The sequence below is a fragment of the Opisthocomus hoazin genome, chromosome 1 (genome assembly GCF_030867145.1).
Source record: "Opisthocomus hoazin isolate bOpiHoa1 chromosome 1, bOpiHoa1.hap1, whole genome shotgun sequence".
In the NCBI taxonomy this organism is placed as follows: domain Eukaryota; kingdom Metazoa; phylum Chordata; class Aves; order Opisthocomiformes; family Opisthocomidae; genus Opisthocomus; species Opisthocomus hoazin.
In genome coordinates, this window is record NC_134414.1 from 145,612,167 (window position 1) to 145,635,352 (window position 23,186).

At 37.3% G+C, this 23,186-nt stretch overlaps 1 protein-coding gene across 6 annotated transcripts in view; it reads right to left on the minus strand.

The window, feature by feature from the left end:
- PLEKHA5 (pleckstrin homology domain containing A5) overlaps window positions 1–23,186 on the minus strand; it is a 181,138-nt gene that overhangs the window by 47,765 nt on the left and 110,187 nt on the right. For all 6 annotated transcript variants that reach the window (XM_075440278.1, XM_075440268.1, XM_075440259.1 and 3 more), the window contains exons 6-10: window positions 17,644–17,748; window positions 13,291–13,363; window positions 9,416–9,516; window positions 8,372–8,487; window positions 324–791 (exon numbers count right to left, since the gene is read on the minus strand). In XM_075440278.1, coding sequence (XP_075296393.1) covers window positions 324–791; window positions 8,372–8,487; window positions 9,416–9,516; window positions 13,291–13,363; window positions 17,644–17,748 — 863 coding nt within the window. The remainder of the gene's footprint in view (window positions 1–323; window positions 792–8,371; window positions 8,488–9,415; window positions 9,517–13,290; window positions 13,364–17,643; window positions 17,749–23,186) is intronic.

Below are 23,186 nucleotides of genomic sequence, written 5' to 3' on the forward strand. Positions count from 1 at the left end.
ATGATTGATGACACCTTCTCTCTGCTAGGATAGAGAAATTTCTAACACCCAATAAAGGTTTCTGGCCATTTTTATTTCTGAAGTTATTAATATTGTTTAATTTATTAATAATCACTCAAACGTTAATAAAAAAGAAACTTTAATAAATCTGTTCTGAGCAATCATCCAGATACTTCTTACAGAGAACAATTAATTATATATTTATGTAATATAGACCAAAACCTAAAGAATCTCACCAGGATACAAGTCTAAGGATTATTTGCTAGAAAGCCTAGCAAAAAAAAAAAAACCCCAAAAAACCCCAAGTACTACATAGTACTTACCCCCTTGTTTCCTCTTCTTGTCCTTTTCCTCTTTGTATTTTAATCCACTGTTCCAACTGTAGCATTGAATTTGTTCTCTGCATAACTCGTTCAGACTCCATAAGTGACTGGACCGCATTGTGCTGACCTCCATCTCCAGAGTCTGCCAGGACAACACCAACAGCTTTATTCTCAGACCCATTTAAGTGAACTGGCCTGAAGTGTCCAGCCTGAATCGTGGTTATGGGTAAAGTCCTGTATTCCGATCCCAAAGGATTTAGTTTTACACTGTTAATTTTCGTTAATGGTTTATCTTGCCCAACTTTCTGGAATCCATATTTTTCAGCTTCCAAAGCTTTCTTCTCCTCATTTTTGTTCACTTCTTTGTTCTTCTGGTTATTTTGTGCCTCTGGCTTAATTAGCACCCGATGGTTTGAAATATTATTTGCCTCTCGAGGTGGTGTATTTTCAGTAGTTAACTTCTCTACCCTGGAAAGCAATACATGACAAGCTATAAAATCAACAAAACATTCATTAACAAACAGTAACAGAAAATAAGAAGTGAATATATTCGTGTTTATCAGGGTTATTTCAGTGAATCCCCATCCAGATATTTTGTCTGCGAGAGAAAAATTCAGGACATATTTTCACAATAATCAAGAACAGGTTGGGTTTTTTTGTTGTTGTTGTTGTTTTGAGGGCTTTTGTTTTGTTTTTGTTTTGGGGGTGGTGGTGGTGTTTCATTTGGTTTGGTTTTTTTTCTTTGTTTGGTTGGTTGGTTTTCGGCTTTTTTTGGTTGAAGAGCGTGAGTGTTTCTTCTTCCACACTTCTCTGTTCCTTTGCTATTTTAAAAGCATTTACATCATGGGGTAAATTTTTTAAGCCAACTTCTAATTAACCTCTTAGGAAAAATGTGCATAAGCGGAAATAAAGCCAGAGTCTGAAAAAGTGGATGTTCAGATCTTGGAAGGCTGGACATTCAAACAGTAAAAATATTCAGTGGCTCTCCAAGAGCTAAAGCTTCTAGATGTCAAGAGCCTAAACTTCAGATGATTTTTAAAGCCATTTTTAAAAATAGAAGCAGATTACATTGCTGACCACTTTGTGAATCACGATACAACTGAATTTAACATATAATGAGCTCCTTTAAAGAAAGCAAACAACTTTTCATGGTCACTGGCATCAATTAGGTTTCTTGGGTATGTTATCACTTTGGCTGGCACACATTTTGTGGAAAATAACTGTGGCTTACCTAATTTTCAGGGGGAAAATAGCTGCTGACTTGGGGAACTGTACCACAAAAATAATGGTATTTTTAGAACAGCTACTGCTTTACAGTACTTACACAAGTACTCAATGTATGCAGTTCTATTAGCTAGCTTCTTTTTCAGATTTCAAAATGTCAAGAAGCTGTATCCTTCCTGTACTGGGACGGGGAACTGAACATCCAGCTCAGACAGTGACCTTTTCTTCAGTTTACTAGGAAAAAAAACCCACCCAAAACTCTAAAATGTTTTGATCAACATTTTCTGGTACAGGAAGAGAGAAGAGGAAGAGACATAATTCTTTAAGATTACATCTCTGCATAAAACCAAACCTAGAACAATATGATGTCAAATTAACCTTTCACATTGTTTCGCATCTTTTTTACAAATGCATTTTTCATATTTATAACTGTGTCCAGTTCAAGTGCCTAATCCATGTGTAAAAAGGCCACCACGTACACAACTGACCAAGAGCACAAGGATGACCGCTCCTCTAAAAAATACTCTAATTTCAAGCAGACTAACTACATAGATAACTAAGTATTTTGCTTACCCCGTCTTGAACAAGAAGCTTAAATGTCCAACAAGTCTACACTTCCCCAACAGATTATTTAAGCCATGAATTCCCAATAGGCCAACAACTATTTGGGACAGAACCCCAGCAAATACATAAAGGATTAAAAACTGTAAGGTCCTTATAAAATACTACCCACTGCTAATAATATTGGACAATTAATTTTAAATGCACCTCCCACTACCACCCTACTCTTACTATGAGTTCTCCATGATGTGAAAGGAAATCAACAGACTCCTGCCTTGACAAGCACACTATTTCAAATGTATCTCTCGGAAACAGCGAGACATCAATGTCCTCTGCATATTGTACAGTGACTTGGAATGAAATGCTTGTTCACTCTGCATATTAAGCAGGGGTGTGATTTGTTTTTCCCCATGCCTCTCCCTGACATAGTTGTGATGATCCCAATGTATGCTTGATACTTCATAATGTTACAAAAGTCCTCCAGAATTCACTCTATTAATATAAATAGCTCAAAATAGCCCTTTTCTTTCAGTGATTATTCTTGAGCTGCCAACGGGATGGCATACACATACATCAAACGTATTGCAAATGAAAACATTCATACCAGTAACGTAACACGAACATCTCTTTGGCTATATGCATCAGCATTATTCTTAAACACAGTGGGTTTTTTTCCCCATATATCACTATTAAATGCAGAGGTTAGACACATCTGATGTTTTCTGCTAGCAGAAAGAAGAGGGTAATATTTCTGCCAAGCATAACTCGTAGAGAAAAAAATTGTGATGTAGAGCCAGTTTTTATGTAGACTTCTGTGAGGGAGGACACATGTGATGGAACTGCTACACCTACATCATCTTTATTCTATTATTTCCAAGTATCAGCAAAGAAATGCTATGCTAATCTCCTACTGCAATTTAGAAGTGAGGTGTTTTCTGCTTATTTTTTTCCCCCTAAGACTTTAAACTGTTCCCAAGACCAAACATTTCTGCCTATATTCCTTCTCAAGGTTACATAAAATAAAAAAATGGATCACCTCCTACCTTGCACCTCAAAACTGTGCTACCACGAACTAAAGGAATTTCCCAAACACGAGAGTGAATTAAAAACTCCATTTCCCACAATTATCAAGTAAAAAAAAGGTGTTAAAATATCAGTTTTCAGCCAGGACTCGAGAGTTCACAAATAAATAGGAGTAGCTTGCAAATAATGCTAAACACAGGCATTAATGTATGCAACATGCCTTAATAGCACCACCTAACCCTCATATAGCACTTTACAACAATCTTCCTCAAGGTGCTCTACAGCAGACAAGCAGTTGTCATTTTACAGACGGAAAATCTGTGGTGCAGAGAGAGTGTGGCATCTCTCAGGACATTTGTCAGACGGGTGGTAAAGTCAAGACCTAGCAGTGTTCGAGTCACACTATTGTACTATTTTCCACTGTACATCTTCATTAACAAACAACAAATCCCAAAATCACAGAATTGTCTTTCTGTGCGATCTCTATGCTGTATCACTTGTTACTATGGTTATACACAGCAGAGCCAAGCATTTATATCTGACATTCTCTGCGGTGGTGTGGAGGCCGAATGATTGACTTTCAAATGTACTTCTGGGCTCTCCTTTAACTTTGTGCATCAAATCAGTCAACTCAGTGTGAGCAAGAGATCTCCTCCCACAGCAAAGGATCCAAATGGGAAAGAATTATCAGAAACTAATAGGTAAACGTAAGAAATACAAATCCATATTTATATTTGGCTCTGTATTTATATCTGGCTCTCAAAGACATATTCAACAAGACTTGCACGGTATTTTGAGGACATGAGAGGGAGAAGACAAAAGAGGATGAGCACTGAACATACACACCAGCATACACTGGATGCCATTTCTAGGTTTCTACAACAAATATATAAGTTTATATAAGTAAACAATTCTGAAGGTGGAGGGGCATGTAATCAGGTATCAGACAGACACAAAGACTGATTTAACACAGCCAGAGGCATTTGAAAAGAAAAAGCCATCTTTTCCAAACACAGTGATGCTGGTAAACCCCCACTGTGTATGTCATTATGCTAAGAAGTGATTTTCTGGCAGCTTAGCTTACACTGTTCACTGAGGGTAACTACACTAGGAAGAAAAAACTCCACTCTTCTCTCAGTACATGCTGCATCACTCAGAAGAAACAACGGCTCTGGCACACACAGCTGACAGTGAAAGGATAGAAAAATACTGCTCTTAAAAATGGGAGAGTAGAGAAATCAGCATTTAGGTTAAAAAAGACAAATGAGTATGTTGGTGGGTATTAGCATCTGCAAACACAAGCAAGCAATCAGTACTCAAAGACACAACTTAACTATGGTCTGCAGTGACACAACATGGAATGAGTAAAATGCTTTGCTAATACAGAGAGGTTGTCTGAGATGATATTTTGAGTCATAAGCTTAAACAGTTCTTCACTGACTACAGTATTTGTGGTTAATTATTTTGATAGATCTCTCACTACATTATTAAACTTGAATTCACTCACTAGGTAAAATGAAAACAAAAATGTTTAGAAAGGAGTAATTATAGTTAAGTCAATGGGATCAAATAATACTTGTCCTTCCCTGCAGTTATACGTCAGAAGGGAGTTTTTCTGCTGTGACTGCAGGTCAGTTCTAAAAGAAACAGTTACATTTTTATATTCTCACCTCAGTACCTCATTTCTGCATTATGTGGATAACTATATGCGGAAAGCAAGAGTATTTTATGGAAAACTAGGCAAAACCTTCACAACTTAATGTTTTATATATTCCTTTTATCTTTTTTCTCTTCAAGGAACGTGCATCCTCAGAAAAGTAAGTACACAGGTTGTAGCTCTGAAACTATTTAAAGCTGAAACATTCAATTTAACACTGTTGGGTTTGGATTTTCAGAGTATCATAAGCAATGAAGTACCTTGACTTCCAGATTTAAAGAACTATACTGTAAAAACTCTGACTTATTATTGGACAATTAATATTAACAGGCATTTAAGAGTGGTTCAATATGGGCTTGCATGAATACTTAAGGAAGTTCTTAGTAACTCTAGCTATTGTATTATAAGTATGTAGTCTGTTAGAAGACTGTGTTCAGCACAATGTTAGAACTTCTAGAAAAAACAGAATTGAGAAACAAAGGCACTGGCTGGATTTGACTGAACCAAAATTATTTCTGCTTAGAACTACGTGCATGCCAAACTTTAGGTTACTTAGAGATGAGGTAATACAATACTTAATAACTAACAGACAGGGAAGAAAAAAGTATTTCTTCTGGATAAGATCATATCCTGCTACAATGGTTCATTTTAAGAACCGGTTTGATAGCCAAAAGATGGATTCTTTAGAAAACAGATGTCTGAGGGATTTTTTCCTTATTATAGCTTACAGACATAAAGGTCTTAGAGACTTCACTGCTCTTGAAACATCTTTTCTCTCAAGTAATTATTTCAAGACTAGTAACAAACTTTTCAAAGAGGTCACGTCTCTCTTGTTTCATTCTAGGGTTTCTTGTCTGAATTAAAACAACAAGATGGTGTTACACAAGTCGCTTTTGCGGTTGCTTTTCTGACACTTGTTTTCGGTGTTGATAAGCCTGTTCTGCCTGCAACAGCCAGGCAGAAAAGCACCGATTTTGCTGCTGAGCACTCTTCTACTAGCTTTGTGTGCTACACTGATTGACCAAGCAGCAAGATAAGCACCCAAAGCAATGCAAGGCAGATTTCAGGAGCACGTATAGCTGGATGAAAAGTGTCAGACAAGCTCAGCTACATTCGGAATCCCCGCTATTTGCCTACATGCTGCCAAACACTTGAAACGGGCAGCCATCGGTGCTGGAACAGGCACTGGGGCTGAAAGAAGGGGGCAGGAGTGCACGGCCAAGCCTTCTGGGAGGCTGGAACACCCTTCACTGCAACAGGCTGCACATCTGCCTAGTTAGGGCAGCTTGGCACTGCAGCCTGGGAAGGACAACCAGCCTGCAAAGCTGCGCCAGGACGAGCTCGCTATGTGCCTCACTATGCTCTGATGCAGCAAATGCGACCGTACAGCTGTACTAATGAATTGCACCGAAGAGTGGATACTTACATTACCGTTTTGGATTGTTTCTTATGTTAAAAGAAATGTTACAAGTAATAATGTAACAGCGGTCTGTATAATGAAGTTTACTAAGTATCTTCTATAGAGCATTGACTATTATGGGAGAGACTATGAAGACAACACTTACTAAGGAGGCTCTGTCAGACGGAGATACACTTTTCTTACACTGATTTTTTTCTACTACAAAGAAGTCCTCTTCAAACGTTCAATCTTCACAGTATTGCAAATACCAAAGGTAATTCCACCAGTTCAAAGAGATTCAGAATGGCCCACTTCAGTATTACTCCCCCTGCAAAGTGCTTATACAATCAATATATGATTTTTGTTGAAATAAAGCGGGTCTGATTTGGTTTAATCATTTTTCCATCTGTAACCTACCACAGCCATCTGCAATACACTTACAATGCAAACTAAAACTGATTTTTCAGATTAGTTTTATTATTCACTAAGCAAAATGAGATATTTTATTTTGTCAAGGTAACGTGTTTCTTTTAAGAACAACCTCTTAAAAGCTCTGAAAAGAGAAATTAAAAGGTGAGAATGCTACTAAGTATCTACTTGCTTGTGCTCTGTCTCACTCTGCTCATCACTTCTCCCTGTCATCTACCGTTCCAAAACATGAGGAGGGTTACAGGAGACAAAGAACCTAACATCTTCCTTTATAATACGAAATCATACACAATCAGATCAAATTTCACTGTGGTAACTCGGTCTCCCACTCCTCCTTTGTACAATCTGAAATATTTGATTTTCAGAAATTTTGAGAAAAACAAACACGACAGCTGAGACCTTGCAGCATGTGTTATTTTTCCATAGTACAGAGAACAATGTATTTTTCTATTAAGTTACTTCACCATGGTGTCGAACACAAAGAATGAAATACTTCATATACTACCTGTATATTTAAAGGACAGTAGAGACAAAAGCTAAGATTTCAACCTTTTGTTAAGGTTACTGAGTAAACAGTTGCACAGGTACAAATTTAAAAATGTTCCTAGTTTACAGTTATCCTTCTGAATGTCCCATACATTGGCATAAGTAAAAGTTTCACTATGCTTGACCGAGAAGCTCACAGAATATGAAAACATGTAAGACTGCCAGTATCTAACCATTCTGGATTCCATTTTATGTTTCTGCTAGTACCGTACTGGAACACGGGATATAGAAATTTCAGGAACAAGTTAACAGGAATGACTTGCGTTGGTGATGCAAAATTCGGAAACACTGCTTGTATTTTGTCAACATATTCAATGTGCTCACTCTTCTTCAAAAATTGTGCCTTCTTTGGTATTTCTGTCTATGGAATTTTTTGCCTTGTTTTTTCTTAAACTTGAAATTTCTCAGCACTGCTGCCATTCATTTAGCTCAAGTGTGGTAGGAACTAACAGAGTGCAGAAGTAGATCAAGTGACAGCAGCCATCAGCAATAACTTCTGTGCAATCAATAATGAGGAGGTTTTAAGTTTTCTATTGATGAGGTTCCCATCACAGATGACTTGGAGCCAACCCAAAGGACAACATTCAGAGAGAAAACGATTCTTACTGGACAGACAGCAGCAGACAATATCCAGTTCCTGAGAACACAGGGCTTCCAGTGGTAACTTGCTTTTCATTGTCAACATATGGATAAGTAAAGGACAAGGCTCCATATCAGGCAAGTATAAATTTGATAACAGCTTAATGATGAACAACAACGGCTCCCCACAGGTTGCCCAGAGGTGCAACTGTCTAATTTTATTAGAAACTATGGTTGTGAACTTGAGACTTAGGACAAGTTTAAGCCAAAGACTACCACCAGGTGAGCTGCTACTGCTGTTCAGTCAGGGGGGCAGGGGAAGTCAAACGTGCCTGTACATAGTACTTGCCATTGTCCTGCTTCTGATGCCACTGGCTAAAGGAACTTACCAGGTTTTTGTCATCTAGCTACTTACTCTCAAGGCATCCATACTCAGAACAGAACTTACACTATTTATACTACTTCAAAATTTTATCCAATATTGTTAAATTTGTAAGGGATCTTCAATACAAGGAGAAATTACTTCAGTCCATTTACATTCTATTTTAAGGTGTACTCATTCATTTAAGTAAATCAAACTAAATATGAGAACGAAATATACTGTGCCACTGTTCTGAAAATCCACATTACCTTTTCACAGGCTCTGTCTGCACAAGTGCTGCGTCTGTCATGGCTTTCATCCACAACTCCATTTCCTTCCCTGTATCTGTGCAGAAATAATAGGTCCTCATGTTTGGATGAGCTGCCTGATTGGAAATGACATGGTCATTGCAATAAAAATAAGTGTCTGTAAAAGAAAAGAGGCAAATAATGTTACTGTATACTTGCTCTAATGTTTGCTATAATAAGATTTCTGCAAATAATAGTATCAGAAAAAATATCGGAATGAATACAATGTTTCTCTGTCACTGCATTCATAGTTTCAAAATTACTGCCTACAATTTTCAATCATAGCTGCTTCTTCATCAACACACTCAATAAAAAGCCCTTAAAACTTCTTCAATCTATTAGAAACTATCTTGACTCTCCATTAATGTAAATGAGTATGATTATTATAAAAAGATTTTGGCGTAGATCTTTGCAGTCTGAATGATACAGTAAGCTTCAATTTGTACTTACCACAGTAAATAAAGGATGTGTTGCTTAGGATGCCAACAGAGGAGCCAAAAGGAGCTCATAAAACAAACAAACAAACAAAAAAGGTCAAGAGAAAATATTTAGCAGAATGATTTATACCATGATTAAAAAGATTCGCTGTAAAAGACTCCTAACAGTGATTCATGTGACATTGTGATTTAAGTGATAATAAAATCTTATTTTTATTTATATGTAAAGATCCTTTGTATCTAAATAGCTACACAACTTTCATCAGCAGGATAAGTCCAGCTGCAGATGCAGTCTACAATTCTAAAACACCACACAGTATTTAAGATCCACAAACTAAAAACAAAAGACTAATAATAAGTGAGATTCATCCAATTTCTCATTCAGTAATTGTGTCTATATTTACATCAGGCAAAATACTTGAATCCTCTGCTACTGTATTATGCAAAAATCAGTCTCAGAAGCTGTTTGTCAGTCCTGTTTTGCATAACAACTCAGTAAAATGAGTTCTGATCACTAGGCTATTGTGCTTTCTGACATAAAATTAAACTGAAAAGTTGATTCCCTTACCTTAAAGGCATATTTGCGGTTAATATGGTCCTCGGGAGAAAGCACAGATATCTGAAAACTAGGTAGAAGTATGCTACCTAGTATTCCTTCTTCTTTCTCATCTGTGAATGTATAGACTTTGATTAGGGAAACAAAGTGTTTTGACACATTAATACTTTCAAACAGACCCTTCGGTCAAAGCGTACTTAACAACACAAGACCAGTAATGAGAAGTTTACCTCAGAAGAAACTGCATTAGAGAATCAGAAAGCCAGACTGATTTGTTACGCAGGTGTCTGTACACAGTCTCAGAGGTGTGCAGTCCCCCAGAGCAGTGCTGCAGCCCCTCTCTGCCAACACATGCCACGCAACGCGTATCACACAGCAGTGCACCCCAAAAATCTGCTAAGCACTGTAACACTTAGGCCTTGTGAAAGAGGTCACCTTCGATTTTTTCCCCAAGATGGACAAGCATAAAAAACCCTCCAGAGTGTGCTAGTTCTGTAAAAGTTCAAGCACGTGAGCTACCTTACGGAATCTGCCTTACTGAAAACAACAGGAACAGCTTCACTGAGAGTTTTTCTGGGGATCAGTGCTTACCTGCATATGACCTCAAAACTGAAAAGCAGATGGAAGTCAAGCCTCTAATTCAGTGACAAGAACAATACGTGCTATCTAATGCCTGCTCAGTAAAAACTGCAAATACCTATGAGAGCAGAAATACTTTAAAACACTGCTTATGACTGTCAGCCTTTGAGAAAATTTGCACTTTCTTCTTCTGATATCAGGCATATTAAGCTAAGTGTTTTCATAATTCCCATGGAGAGTTTACACTCAATTACATTCTATTTGTAAGAATGCATGTTCAGATAATCTGTAAAAACCAAACAAAGAGATAATTTGTAAAAACCAAACAAACTCTCCCCAAAACATACAACCTTTTTCCAGAACCTTTTTCTACATAAAATTTTAGAACAATACATTATAATAATAAATCATTTTAACTCAAAGCCACAAACAGCTCTTAAATCCAATCGTACTTTAATAAAGGAGTAACTGGATGCAATTCACAAAGTCAATCTTAACTGTGTTTCAGATACAGAACTTCTGTTCACAACCAGCATCTTGGGAGACTGTTCCCCCACAACATTTCTCCTAGCTGAAGATACTGCCCACAACAAGTGACTATGTATCTACGAAACTAAGATGAAAGCATAGCTATTCCAAAGTTTCAAGGATGGAAAATTAATGTAGCTACAATTAAAATACACATAAACAGCACAAAAGAACTACCTCTTATACATGGATTTAAAAATCTTTTCCCAGTTCTTATTTACTCACTACATTCTAAAAAGCCACACTTAAATCAAAATTATTCATATGAAAAAGCTCTGCCCAGCCACTTTAGCATTACATGACGTGTTAGATGTAAAAATCATGCTCTCTTGGACAGTTGTTTAACTGAAGAATTGAGCATAAAATTATTCTGATTAAAAGGTAGAAAAGAAATTAAGGAAGTGGATTTACTTTCAGGTACTCGGCTGCACTCCTAAGTAGGCCTAAAAGCACGCCACCTCCCCCTCTCAGATGTTTACTGCTTGCTAGCCACACGCACACACAAAATCTGCCTTTTTCCCCCTGTCCCAAACCCATGGCAAATGCTGGGGCTTGTTTTATTTGGACTGCTGTTTTGGGGAAAAACTCCCTTCTTCTGCTAGATTATAGTTTGACTTACGACTAAATCACACTCACTAGTGCCACATAAAAGCATTAAGCGTTTTTATTCCACTGAACAGCTGTATGTCTGGAGGACTTTGGTCTTTGTTAAAGACACACTGCTACAATTCAATTCCAGATTTTAAAAATCTGTTTCCTGTCAGACTAGCTTTTATCTACACATTACACTGCCCCATACTCATCTTTACTTGTATGTTGTGTATGAATAATACAAGAGAAAAATAGCAGCTTTTCTGTCCAACTCTAAGATCTTTTATTTGTCGCAACAATAACCTTCCAATATGAAAGCGGGCAGTATGAAACAGAAAAAGCATATTCTCTAAGCTCTGAAAACATGCAATGAAATCACTTTCCATCTGTAAATTCACTGTAAGCACTAGCAGCTACCATTGCAAAACAAATGTAAAAGTTCAGTAAGATTTACTAACAAAACCAAGAAAAAAACCAGAAAAATCTCCAACCACCCCAGTCACGTAATCAGATTGCTGTTTGTGATCTGGGAGTAAGTGCATGGCTCCTCCTTTTCAATTTTTTCACTGAGACAGAATTAACAAAAGCACAGGGTTTAGAGCGAATTTTTTTTTATATTTCAGTAGCTAGTTCTAATACCTTTAACACTATCACTACTCATATTTAACTACAGTTAATCAGCTTTAACTGCTTTCTAGTAAGCGAACAACAGCTAAAAGCTAAGTTTATTACGTAAACAATTTAGACTATTCTGCTTCTATTTCAGCTTATTTGGCACACTAACATGTAGAAATGAAAAAGTAAGATTATAGAGCTGTTTGGATTTATTTACTGTTGGTTTTGCTTATTTCTTTTTTGTTTTATTTTGAGACACTTCATGTGCAACGCTTTCAGTCAGTTTAATCTGTTCTTAAGGCAGCTACAAAGCAGCACTTTCTTTAGAACTTTTGGAAGAGAGTGCCCAAAGACTTGTTTAAAATAAGAAAACCTTAAAAGCAAGCACAGAGTATATAATGACCACTTCATTAAACGCAGTATAACTGTATTACAATCAATACCTCCATGACTGAAATGACAGCCTATTTTTGAGTCAGCAGTGGTTTATCCAGCTATATGTACTTTCTGGGGTAAAGAAACAAAGCCTAATGATTATATTTCAATCATTCAGAATTTGTTAACTAAAACAGCTAAAGAAAACACTTCTGTGTTTCATGACCTGATTTGTCTTGATTAGAATAGAATCACACTGGACTTTAAAAGCATAGCATTTTAAATTCATCAGTCACTGCTTTCAGCATCACCAGCATCAACACCACTTCTACCAATTCTAAAGTCTCATCCCAAACTGAAACCCCTTCTTACTCTTCACAAGGCTGCAGATGGCCCTAACTGTTCATTTCCCTCTATTTTGCCATGCTTTACCATCTTCTTTGCTCTTAGTATCCTTTAAGCTGTTACGGTTGTACACCTTACTTCAGGATTGAATTCATTTCCATATGCACAAATCCCATTCGTTTATCCCCTCAGGAGCCCTACAGTTAATAATCTGTAATGGTGAAGGAATCAGGTTTCTAACACACATATACCCAGATTAAAATTATAAGCAGCTAATTTTTCCCATGCAATATAAGTCTGATATATCTACAAAGGGGTACTAACAGATTTCTTTGTTCCAAAAACAGTAGAGACTTCTACTCATATGGAACTGGACAACGTTTCACTATGTAAGTATTCATGAACACTGATTAGATTCCCAAAAGGCATATATATCCTCTCTATCATTCCAACGGCAGAGTTTCAGCTCCCCTGCACTATCCCTTTCCTATCCCCATTTCAGTTATTTTATTTGCATGAAAAATCAGATTTAACCTGGCATATTTAGTGCATAACAACAGAAGCAGTGAGAAAACTACAATCCAGAATTTAATAGAAGAGGTGACTGTGAATGGGTTTGCCCTTTGAGCATACCCAACAGGCAGGAGGAAGCAATTATGTGAAAATGGCAATTAAGAAAGAACGAAAAAGAAGGAGGAAAAAAAAACCTAGCAGGCCTAGATATTGACAGATACGCAACTATTTTATCCATTAAGTTAAGTAGCAGCTTCATTTTTCTTACATTTGGGTAATGTGCCAAAATTTACCTGCTTCCAGTAAAATTAGCAAATGAAGCTCTCCTGAATGTAACTTACCTCTGTAATAGAAGAGACAGAGATCTGAGAGCACAAACCACCGTTTCTTCCATAACTTCATCCCAGTACTATCCTGTATTAATCAAAGCGATCAAGTAAGAACTTCTGGACTGCTAACAGTAATAGTTCATAAAGCAAACCGGGTACTACATTAACTGTGGTGGTGTCCTATAGTTCCTTTTCTTGGGCAAGATATTTTAAGTATCTTTGACTTCTCATCACAGACTTGACACTGCAACCCAAGATCATAACCCACGAAGCCTGAAGTTAAAATGATTTAAGAATAAATGAAATGAGAGCCCATTATTTTAGCATGCTGGAAACTACAATCTACAGTTACTTGGAAAAAATGTATACTTTTTTTTTTTTAAAGTAAATAAGCAAGGTAGTACTTGGGGTATACCCTCCTTTGTTATTTGAAGAAATTCTCTGCTGAACTTCACTGTCTGCTACCATTCATAGATCTAGAGAAAACTTCTCTCCCAAACAGTCTATTCCTAAAGCCATTTAATTTTCTTTTGTGTTTATAACCAATTTTCACTGCACAACTCAGAATGAAAAACTGCCACCACCACTGCAGTGTAAACAAGCCAAAGCATTGCAGCACACACATCCAAACAGAATCAGATATAATAAATATGTTAATCTGTTCCAAGAAGAAAGGTATGTGTGAATTATCAATATACTTGCAGTAAACAGGTTTTGTGACAACCAAGATGAGGGATTCTATAAAGAAAAACGGTGGGGTGGGTTTCGTTTTGGTTTTTTTGGGGATGTTTTTTTTTTTGTATGTGTGTGCGTGCATGAGGAAAAGTCAGCATCATTTTTAGCCTCTTATTTCAAGCTCCGTTCTTTTTGGAGTGGAGGAATGAGCTGAAGGAGGGAGAAGAAAGGGTAAAGCAAGCATTAGCTAGGAAATATTACTCAGAAAAAGTTAAAAAATCCTTTGCCACAAACATTTGCATAAGAAGAATAACTAAAAAGCTTCCTTCTGAGGACCTCAAAGGGGTTTAACAAACACTAATGAAGTCTGGAAGCACAGTGTCCATCACAGTCAGCTCCTATTTCGCAGCTAGAAAGGCAGACACAAGGAGGGGAGACGGCCTTCCTCACCTCACTGACTCAGTAGCAGATCAAGATGCCAGACAGCTGGCCCAAAGGACACTGGCCATAAAAATCAACCCTACCATTGGAAAATACCCAAACTTCTCCAGTATAAAGGATCACCTCAAACCCACAGACAGGTTTTCCGCAGAGGCTGTTAAACAGCATCACATTTATCCCATCACTCAGAAACACCAACAGGCTTCAGCATGGCCCTGTGTAAAATTCTAGCAGCAATGAGACCCTGTAGGAACGATCTTTTCATCTTCTTCAGATCTAGCAGAGGCACATACAAAGTGATTGTGTGGTTCTCATTTTAAATTCTTTCCTACTTTAAAGCATATCCTTTCTGTATCAATGGATTTACTAATCATGGTTTCCTCTTGATTGCAATTATGTCACAATATGGTAACAGTATCCCCCCCCAAAAAAAAGTTGACCCTGGACTTAAAAATTAGTAGAAAGATGACAGAAGAATGGCATTACATGCAATGAGACAGCACACCCCAAGTCAAACAAAACTCGCTGTTCTCTGTGATTACATTCACATGTTCAGAAAATTATTTTGCTATCAAAAAGAAACCTGCATAAACTTTCACTGTGAATTTCTGAAGACATAATCTGTTGTTAAAACTCTTGGCTAAATTGGCTTTCATTTACTACTACAACATGGAAACACACAGTTTTTCTTACAAAAACTAATCTGACATCACAGTATTTAAATAGTTTTACACATAAACCCTGTCCAACTGTATGCATTTTGACAGTGAGGTGAAATGAAAACTGGTTGAACTACCAGGCCCAGAGAGTGGTGATCTGTGGCACCAGTGGTGCCCAGTTGCTAGTGGTCTGCCCCAAGGGTTGTTATTGTGGCCAAGACTATTTAATATCTCCATTAATAACCTGCACACTGGTACAGAGTACACCCTCAGTAAGTTTGCAGATAATACAAACTATGAGGAGTGGCTGATAACACCAGATGGTTGTGCTGTCATTCAGAGGGACATTGACTGGCTGGGAAACTGGGCAGAGAAGAATTTCATGAAGTTCCACAAAGGAAATGCTCAGTCCTCCATCTGGAGAGGAATAATCCCATGTACCAGAACACACCGGGGCTGACCAGCTGAAAAGGAGCTCTGTGGAGAAGGACATGAGGGGTCCTGGTGAACAACAAGCTGATCATGAGCCATCAATGCAGCCTCATGGCAAAGACAGCTGACAACATATTGGACTGTATTAGCAGTGTTGCCAACAGATGGAGGAAGGACATCCTTCCTCTCTGCTCAGCACTACTGAGGTCTACCTGGAGTGCTGGGTTCAGTGCTGGGCTCACTGGTACAAGAGAAACGTGAACATACTGGAGTGAATCCAGAAAAGGGCCAAAAGCTGATTTAGGGATTGGAGCATCTTTCATATTAAGACAGACAGAGAGCTGAGACTGTTCAGTCTGGAGAAAGGGCAGCTCAGGAGGCATCTTATCAACATGTATAAATACCTGATGGAAGAGCGTAAAGAACATGGAGCCAAACTCTTCCCGGTGACAGGACAAGAAGCAATGGGCACAAATTAAGAAACACAAAATGCCACCTGAGCAGAGGTAAAGTTTTTAACTGTGAGAGTGATCAAAGATTGGCACAGGTTGCCCAGAGAGGAAGTGGTGCAGTCTCCATGTGTGAGGATATTCAAAATCCGGCTGGACACAGTCATGGACAACCTGCTCTAGCTGAGCCTGCTTAAGCAGTGGAGGTTGTGCTAGATGATCAAGAGGTCCATTCCAATCATAGGAATTCTGTGATCTTAAAATATAGCTACTGTTTTTTCATTAGTAAAATAATACACTAAAATGTACTTGGTAATATGAACACAGAGTACAATTTTTAGGAAAGTAACATCTTCGTACTACTTTGTATGCTGAATACCCATGGTTTGATGTGAAACGAGACGTAAAACGTAATCTTTAGAACTTTAGTAAGTTAGTTCAGGTACCTAACCGTATCTTTTCACACATGTGAAACTCATTACAAAGGACCTCAGAATGAAAAGCCAAATCATCATGAATCCAACTTACTCAAGAAGTACGCAGCAAAGATAATACATATACTCTTGTGCACAACCAGCTGTGCACATTCAGACTTCATATTTCAGTCGTCTCATTTAATCAAAAAATCCAGAAAACATTACTTTAGGAATAGAGTGACTTTTTTCCAAGCTAAAAAGTTTAATAGCCCCGAAGGAAAGGAAAAAAATCTCTCACTTTATGACAACTTTTCACTCAACACTGAACGAGAAGAGAGACCACAAGAATAACTTAACATGGAAAAACGTTCTTCTAAACAGATACTTCTAGACCTTTTTATTTGATAGTAATTTTTAAAAACTGACTCATCAACAGTATCCAGAAAGCCATCTGGGCCATACCAGTCTACCATAGTAGGGACAGTAAATGACAATGTAGGTTCACAATTACATATACACGTGCCTCACCTGAGTTTAAACAACAAATTCTTACAGGGTTCTTGGTGGATTTAAAAAAATATATTCCTAACATGGCCTAGTCAGTTTTGTTGTTTGATTTTTTGATCAAACTACTCTACTTTGATTTACTGCAGAGTAAGAAAGTGCAAATGGTCTGGTATTGCAGAATAGCAAATCTACAGCAGGACAGGTACACTGTCACTACACACTAAAGAGCACATACTTCAGATTAGAATACATTCAACAGGAAAACCTAAAATGATCTCTGGTTTTAAGATTATTATCTTTGAGTTAAGAATACAGACATTCCTCTCTCTTTTCATATGTGAAAAAAATCACTGATTTCCAATGTGCTACTGAAAATACTTAGCTTCTTTAAAAAGTTAAGAGATACAGCCTAACAAAAGAAACTTCAAAATTTAAGAAAAAAAAGTGCTAGGCCACACATACTTGTCCCATCATCTCAGCATGCTTGAAATGCTATTTACTATCAACATGTGCCCAGATTTTTCAAGCCCTCTGTGTATTATAGAGCCAAACATGTATATATATAGTATAGTAAAGTTCTGTACTTGTCTGATGCTCTTACTAATTTATATCAGAATTTTATCCAGTAAGTAGCTAGTTAATTAAAATACCATGTGTCAGTTCCTCACGGTTTATATCTTCACTCTGGTATTGCCATCATTGTATTTCATGTAAATGATTCTTTTGTGCATTAGACACCTTACCAAAAAAAAAAAAGGGGGGGGGGAGTGAAGATGGGAAGAGTACCTGTTTGTAGAGCCAGCCACGTCTGACAACTGGTGCATTAGGATTTCTCTTTATTGAGTTTGATCTCTTGCCAAAATTATGAACCTTCTTTGAAGATCGTGATGTCTAAATTGAATTGAACAGGTTAAAGAAAATATGACATCAATATCTGTTGAAAAATCATAATACAATTTCTTTAAGATCTTTTTCTTATACTTGTTCCTCTGGGGGACTGCAGAATACAAACTGTATTCCTTTTTTAGAGAAATAATTATTATGATGGTTTTGCTGGCTTCAGCATTTCTTTCTTTTTCCTCTACAGAAAAATTAAACACAAATCCCAAGACAAGTACTTAAAAAAAAAATTTTCAACAAGAAAAAACAACCAGATACGTATCTGACCTTCTTATCAGGTAGGCAGAAAGTCTACCAAGCTACAGAAAGAGAAGTAAAACTAACAGAACTATTATTAATTATGAAAAATTACACCATGTGGACAAGAAAACTCTGCTCTTTCCTCCTTCCAACACTGGTCTAATACATGAAAATTTGTTCAGATTGCAATAAGATAACACCCCCTATCCTAACATAAACTATTCTTTTTTTTTTTATTCTTTCTTCCCTCTCAAGAACTTTTCGCTCTGTGTTCTCTGGGCTGGTTTGAATATTCATTATTTTACCTGCTTGCACTAAGGCCTACATTGAACCTTCTGCCCCAAAACTCCAGTGCTTATATCTACTGTTGCTTATACCTTTTACAACCTTAAAGCTATGCAATGATCACAGATGATTAAGAGAAATAGGATAAATAACCCATTTTTTATTTTATCCTTCTACTTATGTAACCAAAAGAAACTGGAAAAGGCATAAAGAAGTGTGCAGTGCTTTGCCAATTAACACTCCATTCTTTTCAGCCTACTTTGAAAGATTGTTCTGCTAAAATTAAATGAACAGTTACTAGTGTTTGAAATTCTGTCAGAATTGGTCCCTCAGAGACCACACCATGTGATACAGCAAAGTATCCCACTCTGGAAAAGAAGTTCAAATAAGTTTTTTAAGCTGAGTTCATGGCTCTGCTCAAAATCCACCATTTGAATCGACAGAATATAATTCTGTGCTTCAGCTTCACCATCTCTGCTACTGGGACTAATCATGAGGTTACGCAAAGTTCCTGCCAAACAAACATTTTGGTTTTGTGGCAAATTAGGGTATGGGGTTTCTCTGTGGAAATTCTCTCAACACGCATCGTAGAACCGAGTTGTTTTCTACATGCTTCAGAGAGAATTCCACAGTAGGTTAAAAATCATAAACTGAAAACTGCAATTTAAAACGATGGGCAGCTTTTTGTCAACAATGCCATTAACTGAAGAATACAACATAGCTTAGCCAAAAAATAACAACATTACAAAAAATATGTGTGTTTGCCTTAAGTCTACAACACAATGAAACAAGGAGGGAATATAAAAACAATCAGAGTGCTTTTAATTTCCCTTGGAGATACAGAAATTTGACTCAACTCTGTTTGGAAAGCAAGACAGAGCAAGCAATTGAAAATCTAATTAAAAGTAAAAATCTTTCACACTTTCATCTGAAAAATTCTACCAGTACAAAATAGAGAAAGGTTTGTAAGAAGCCAAGCGAATTATGACATCCGGCTGTAGAAAGAAATATACAGAGAACCTGTAACAAGGCAGAGCACATTATAAAGTTAACTGTATGGCTACTATACTGGCAGATCACACAAGACCTGTGCCAAGATTTTGATCAGAAATAATTTATAACTCTCGTACCTGCTCTACTATTAGGTATTCAAGGTTCAAAAATCCCTCAAGAGTGTTCCAGACTTCCTGTGCATATGAAAGGGCTAATGCATTAAGAATGTTTCTGAAAACACAACCAACCACAAGTACTACTAATGTCAAGTCTACTAACAAAATCAGATAATTTAGATAGGTATCTCTTAGGTAGGTCTGACAACAGACCATATTGACTCCATTTTCACTGAGCTCACAGCAAAGTTTTAATGGGTTACATCTTGCCAACTGTGCATACAAACTTCCTTTAATTAAACACAGCATCACAAGCGCTTTCTAATTTTAGTTAATACAGAGAACACTTTAGATGACTTGTGATTATTTTACCACGCACTGCATAAAGAGATTAACTGTTCACAACTAATTCTGAGCCTTGAGACAATAAGTATTTTAGGATATTGAAATACTGCAGGTGTACATAGAAACTAATCATCAGTTCTCAAACTTTTTAGATCACCTCCTCCTCTTGCTATGTCTGGGATCCCTGGCCATGACAATTTCTCTCACACACATACACCTAATGTATCTCAAACTGAGGAAGAAAGGAAAAAAAACAAGAATTGAAGGGTTCAACTACTTTCTACCCCACATCACTAAAAATATCGGACATACTGCACAGTTCCAGCTTCTACGGAAAAGCCAAAGAGAAAAGGAGGATAGTGAATGCAGGATCCAACTACTAACCACTTGCTGGAAAGTGTAGAAGGTAACAGAGTTTGCAAACTTATAGTCACTTCTGGTACCAACTGATGGTACCATTCTAAGCAATGGTCCCAGCAACTGTGCTGCCTCCAAAACCAGAACCTATGGGAAGGACCCTGTACAGTTCCAGTACTGAAAAAGCAGCTAGGAAGTCCAGTCAGTGGTATTCACTCTTTCCCAAACCTGAAGAAAACAAACACCGGCGGGGTTTTGAACTCTGAGCAACAGACCAGTCAGTAACTGGGACTGCACACTCCATCACTCTGCAAGCTGCCCTTCTCTCTGCTTAGCTGGTAGAGGACAGAGAATCTATCTGAGGCTTCTTGCTCAGTTTCAGAACCAGCACAAAACTAATTAATTAACACTAAACTTATTGTGTCTGTATTTGAAAAACATGGGCTGAGAACCTTGCTGATAAGGAAATTTTCTACATATGAACTCAAAGGATGGAAATCTGTATCTTTGTTACTTTCAACTTTTGTTTAAAAATATGTTTCCAGTCTTCAAGGCCTACATTATCTTCAAAACCACAAACCAACATGATGCTGCCTTCTGGATTTTGTAAGCAGTTTCCGTGCCTTACAATGCTGCAGTTTTCCACAAGCTGAGTGGGTTTCTGCCTCAGCATTTGAGCTTGGACCAGGAGGTTGCTCTTGAAGCAAATCTCCCAATCATTCACTCTTAGCGCGCTTTGGTTTGCATAGTAGAGCAAACTGGATTTATTTTAGATAAGACTAAAATGCAAGATGCACAAGGAGCACGGCTGGACTAGTCTGAATGTAAACCATGAGAACACAGTACAGATGCTTGGCCCTGAGCACCAATACTGCCGTTCACATGGCTCCCGTTTACTATGCTGTTTGCTAATGTATCTCACGACTGTTACTCCAAAATTTCTGCCTAACCTGAAACCTGAGAAGACATGTATGACTATGCCTAAACTAGCCATTTAAAGCTGGACTGGCTTAAGTACTGTATGAAATATCTGTAAACAAACTGCTGAATGTTTATAAACAATGTGATACCTCCTAGCTGTAATGGAGACAGGAGGAGCTCTGCAGCAGCTGTCCTGGGATAACACTTCATTCCACTTACTGTGAGGAAATTGTTAGCTTTATTCTGCTGATAGTCGGGACAGCAATGAAGAGCAGGGGAGATCCACTGCGGGGGGTGACTGGTAACATGACTGACTTTACATATTAAAAAGCTGATTCCCTGAATGCTTTTCAGGACATATAATCATATTTGTCTAGGTAGTGATTTTAACTGCAGGAAAAAGATAAAAAAAGAAGACAGCTACAAAAACAACAACTTAATTTCAAAAAGAGGGGTGGAAATATATACCTCTGCAGCAATCTCCAGCCTATGTAGATCTTTTTCACAGTCAGAGGTCCACGCTAGCGACTGCAAGTTTAGAAATACACTGAAAGCTAATAGGGAAGAAGCAGCACTTAACAGAACTGTAGTGTGTTATTTGGCCAGGATCACATATATAGTGGGAAAGGAGGATTAGAGATAAGACTTTTACTGGGGAGAGACTGATTTTTGCCGCACCTCATATTAGCCTCTAGATAGCAGCAGCGTTAGACTCCAGTGAGTCTTTCTGTCACAAACCAAACACTTCTCCAAGATCCATATCTATTCGGGATCAATTAACACTAATGAAAGGGAGAATTTATTTCTATACCCCTCAACTGTCTGAAACTTTAGTTGTACCACAAACTTTTCTTCCATTCCTCATTACTTTCCAACACTAGGTGTGTTCAAGAGTTCTCTCTGAAAACAGAAACACCTAAAAAACAGGTGTGGGAACCACATGAAGCATTCTTCTGCTCTGTAATTTGCTTTATTTTTATTTATTAAATTTCTTCACCAATATTGTACTCCCCTTCTATTGTGCTTCCAATACACAGAGCATCTAAATATTATATTTAAAGGTTGATAAGATAAGTAAGAATTTCAGGTGCTACTGTTGTGAGATAGCAATAAAAACACAGAAGAAAATCAGTTGTTATATCCAGATACAACCAGTGGGCGATTTCTATATAGTTGTCTTTAAAAACAGTTCAACTCCTTAGCCTTAAACAACCACCAGAAAATGCTGATTAATATTAGCTGTGGTTCTACTTTGGCAAGCATTCATCTCCTGAAAATAAAACTTTTAAAACGGCGTTGCAGTAATTCAGACAAATTTAAATTTGAAAACTTATGTAGACTAACTGTACATAGAGCCACAGTAATTATATTAATCTTTTAAGTGTATTTAAATAACTAGGACAGGAGGAATGAGAAATAGAACAAAAGTCTTTTTTTTTTTTTCAAAATATGACAATTTCCACAAGAAGCTTAAGTGTCATTAATGAAGGTAAAGAAATTACAATAACTGGGCCATAGCATTCTCAGTGTCCTTCTAGAACACTATGAAACAAACATGCTAAAGGGCATTTTAAACTCTTTGAAAGAGTGTGAACAACATGTTTCTAAAACACGTGCTCCTAAATTGTAATTCCTTTCCTACATTTAACCTACGAGCGCTTCACAGCTAGTTCTGTTGTCATTCATATTCTGTGTAACTATTGCAATCTACCTCACTATTACAACCCTACCAACAAGTTACCTTGAGTTTTTTGTTTGCTTGGTTGTCTTAGGGCTTAGCTGGGTTTGGGTTTGGTTTTTCTTGTTGTTTTGGATTTTTCTAGTTTGGTTTGCTTTAAACCAGCTTTCCTGTATGGATTTAAACATGATCACATGAAAGTTGAGATGAATTTTGCTACTGTTTATAATTCATCTGTGATACCTTTTTTTTCTCCCCCCAGGAACACTAACAGATTAAGACATTTTTCTCATTAAATAACAGTTTTCTAATGTAGGTCAATGATTCTGCCTGTCTAAGGAGATATTTAAGACAACAAAAAAAAAATGTTTCCAAAACGCACTTAAAAAAGCCTTATAATGTTTCCTACCACACAGAAATTAAAGTATTTTAGTCTAAATTTCTGAAATTAAGGAATCTGCTCAGTTAAAACACCTTCCAAAGTTTATTCTTCT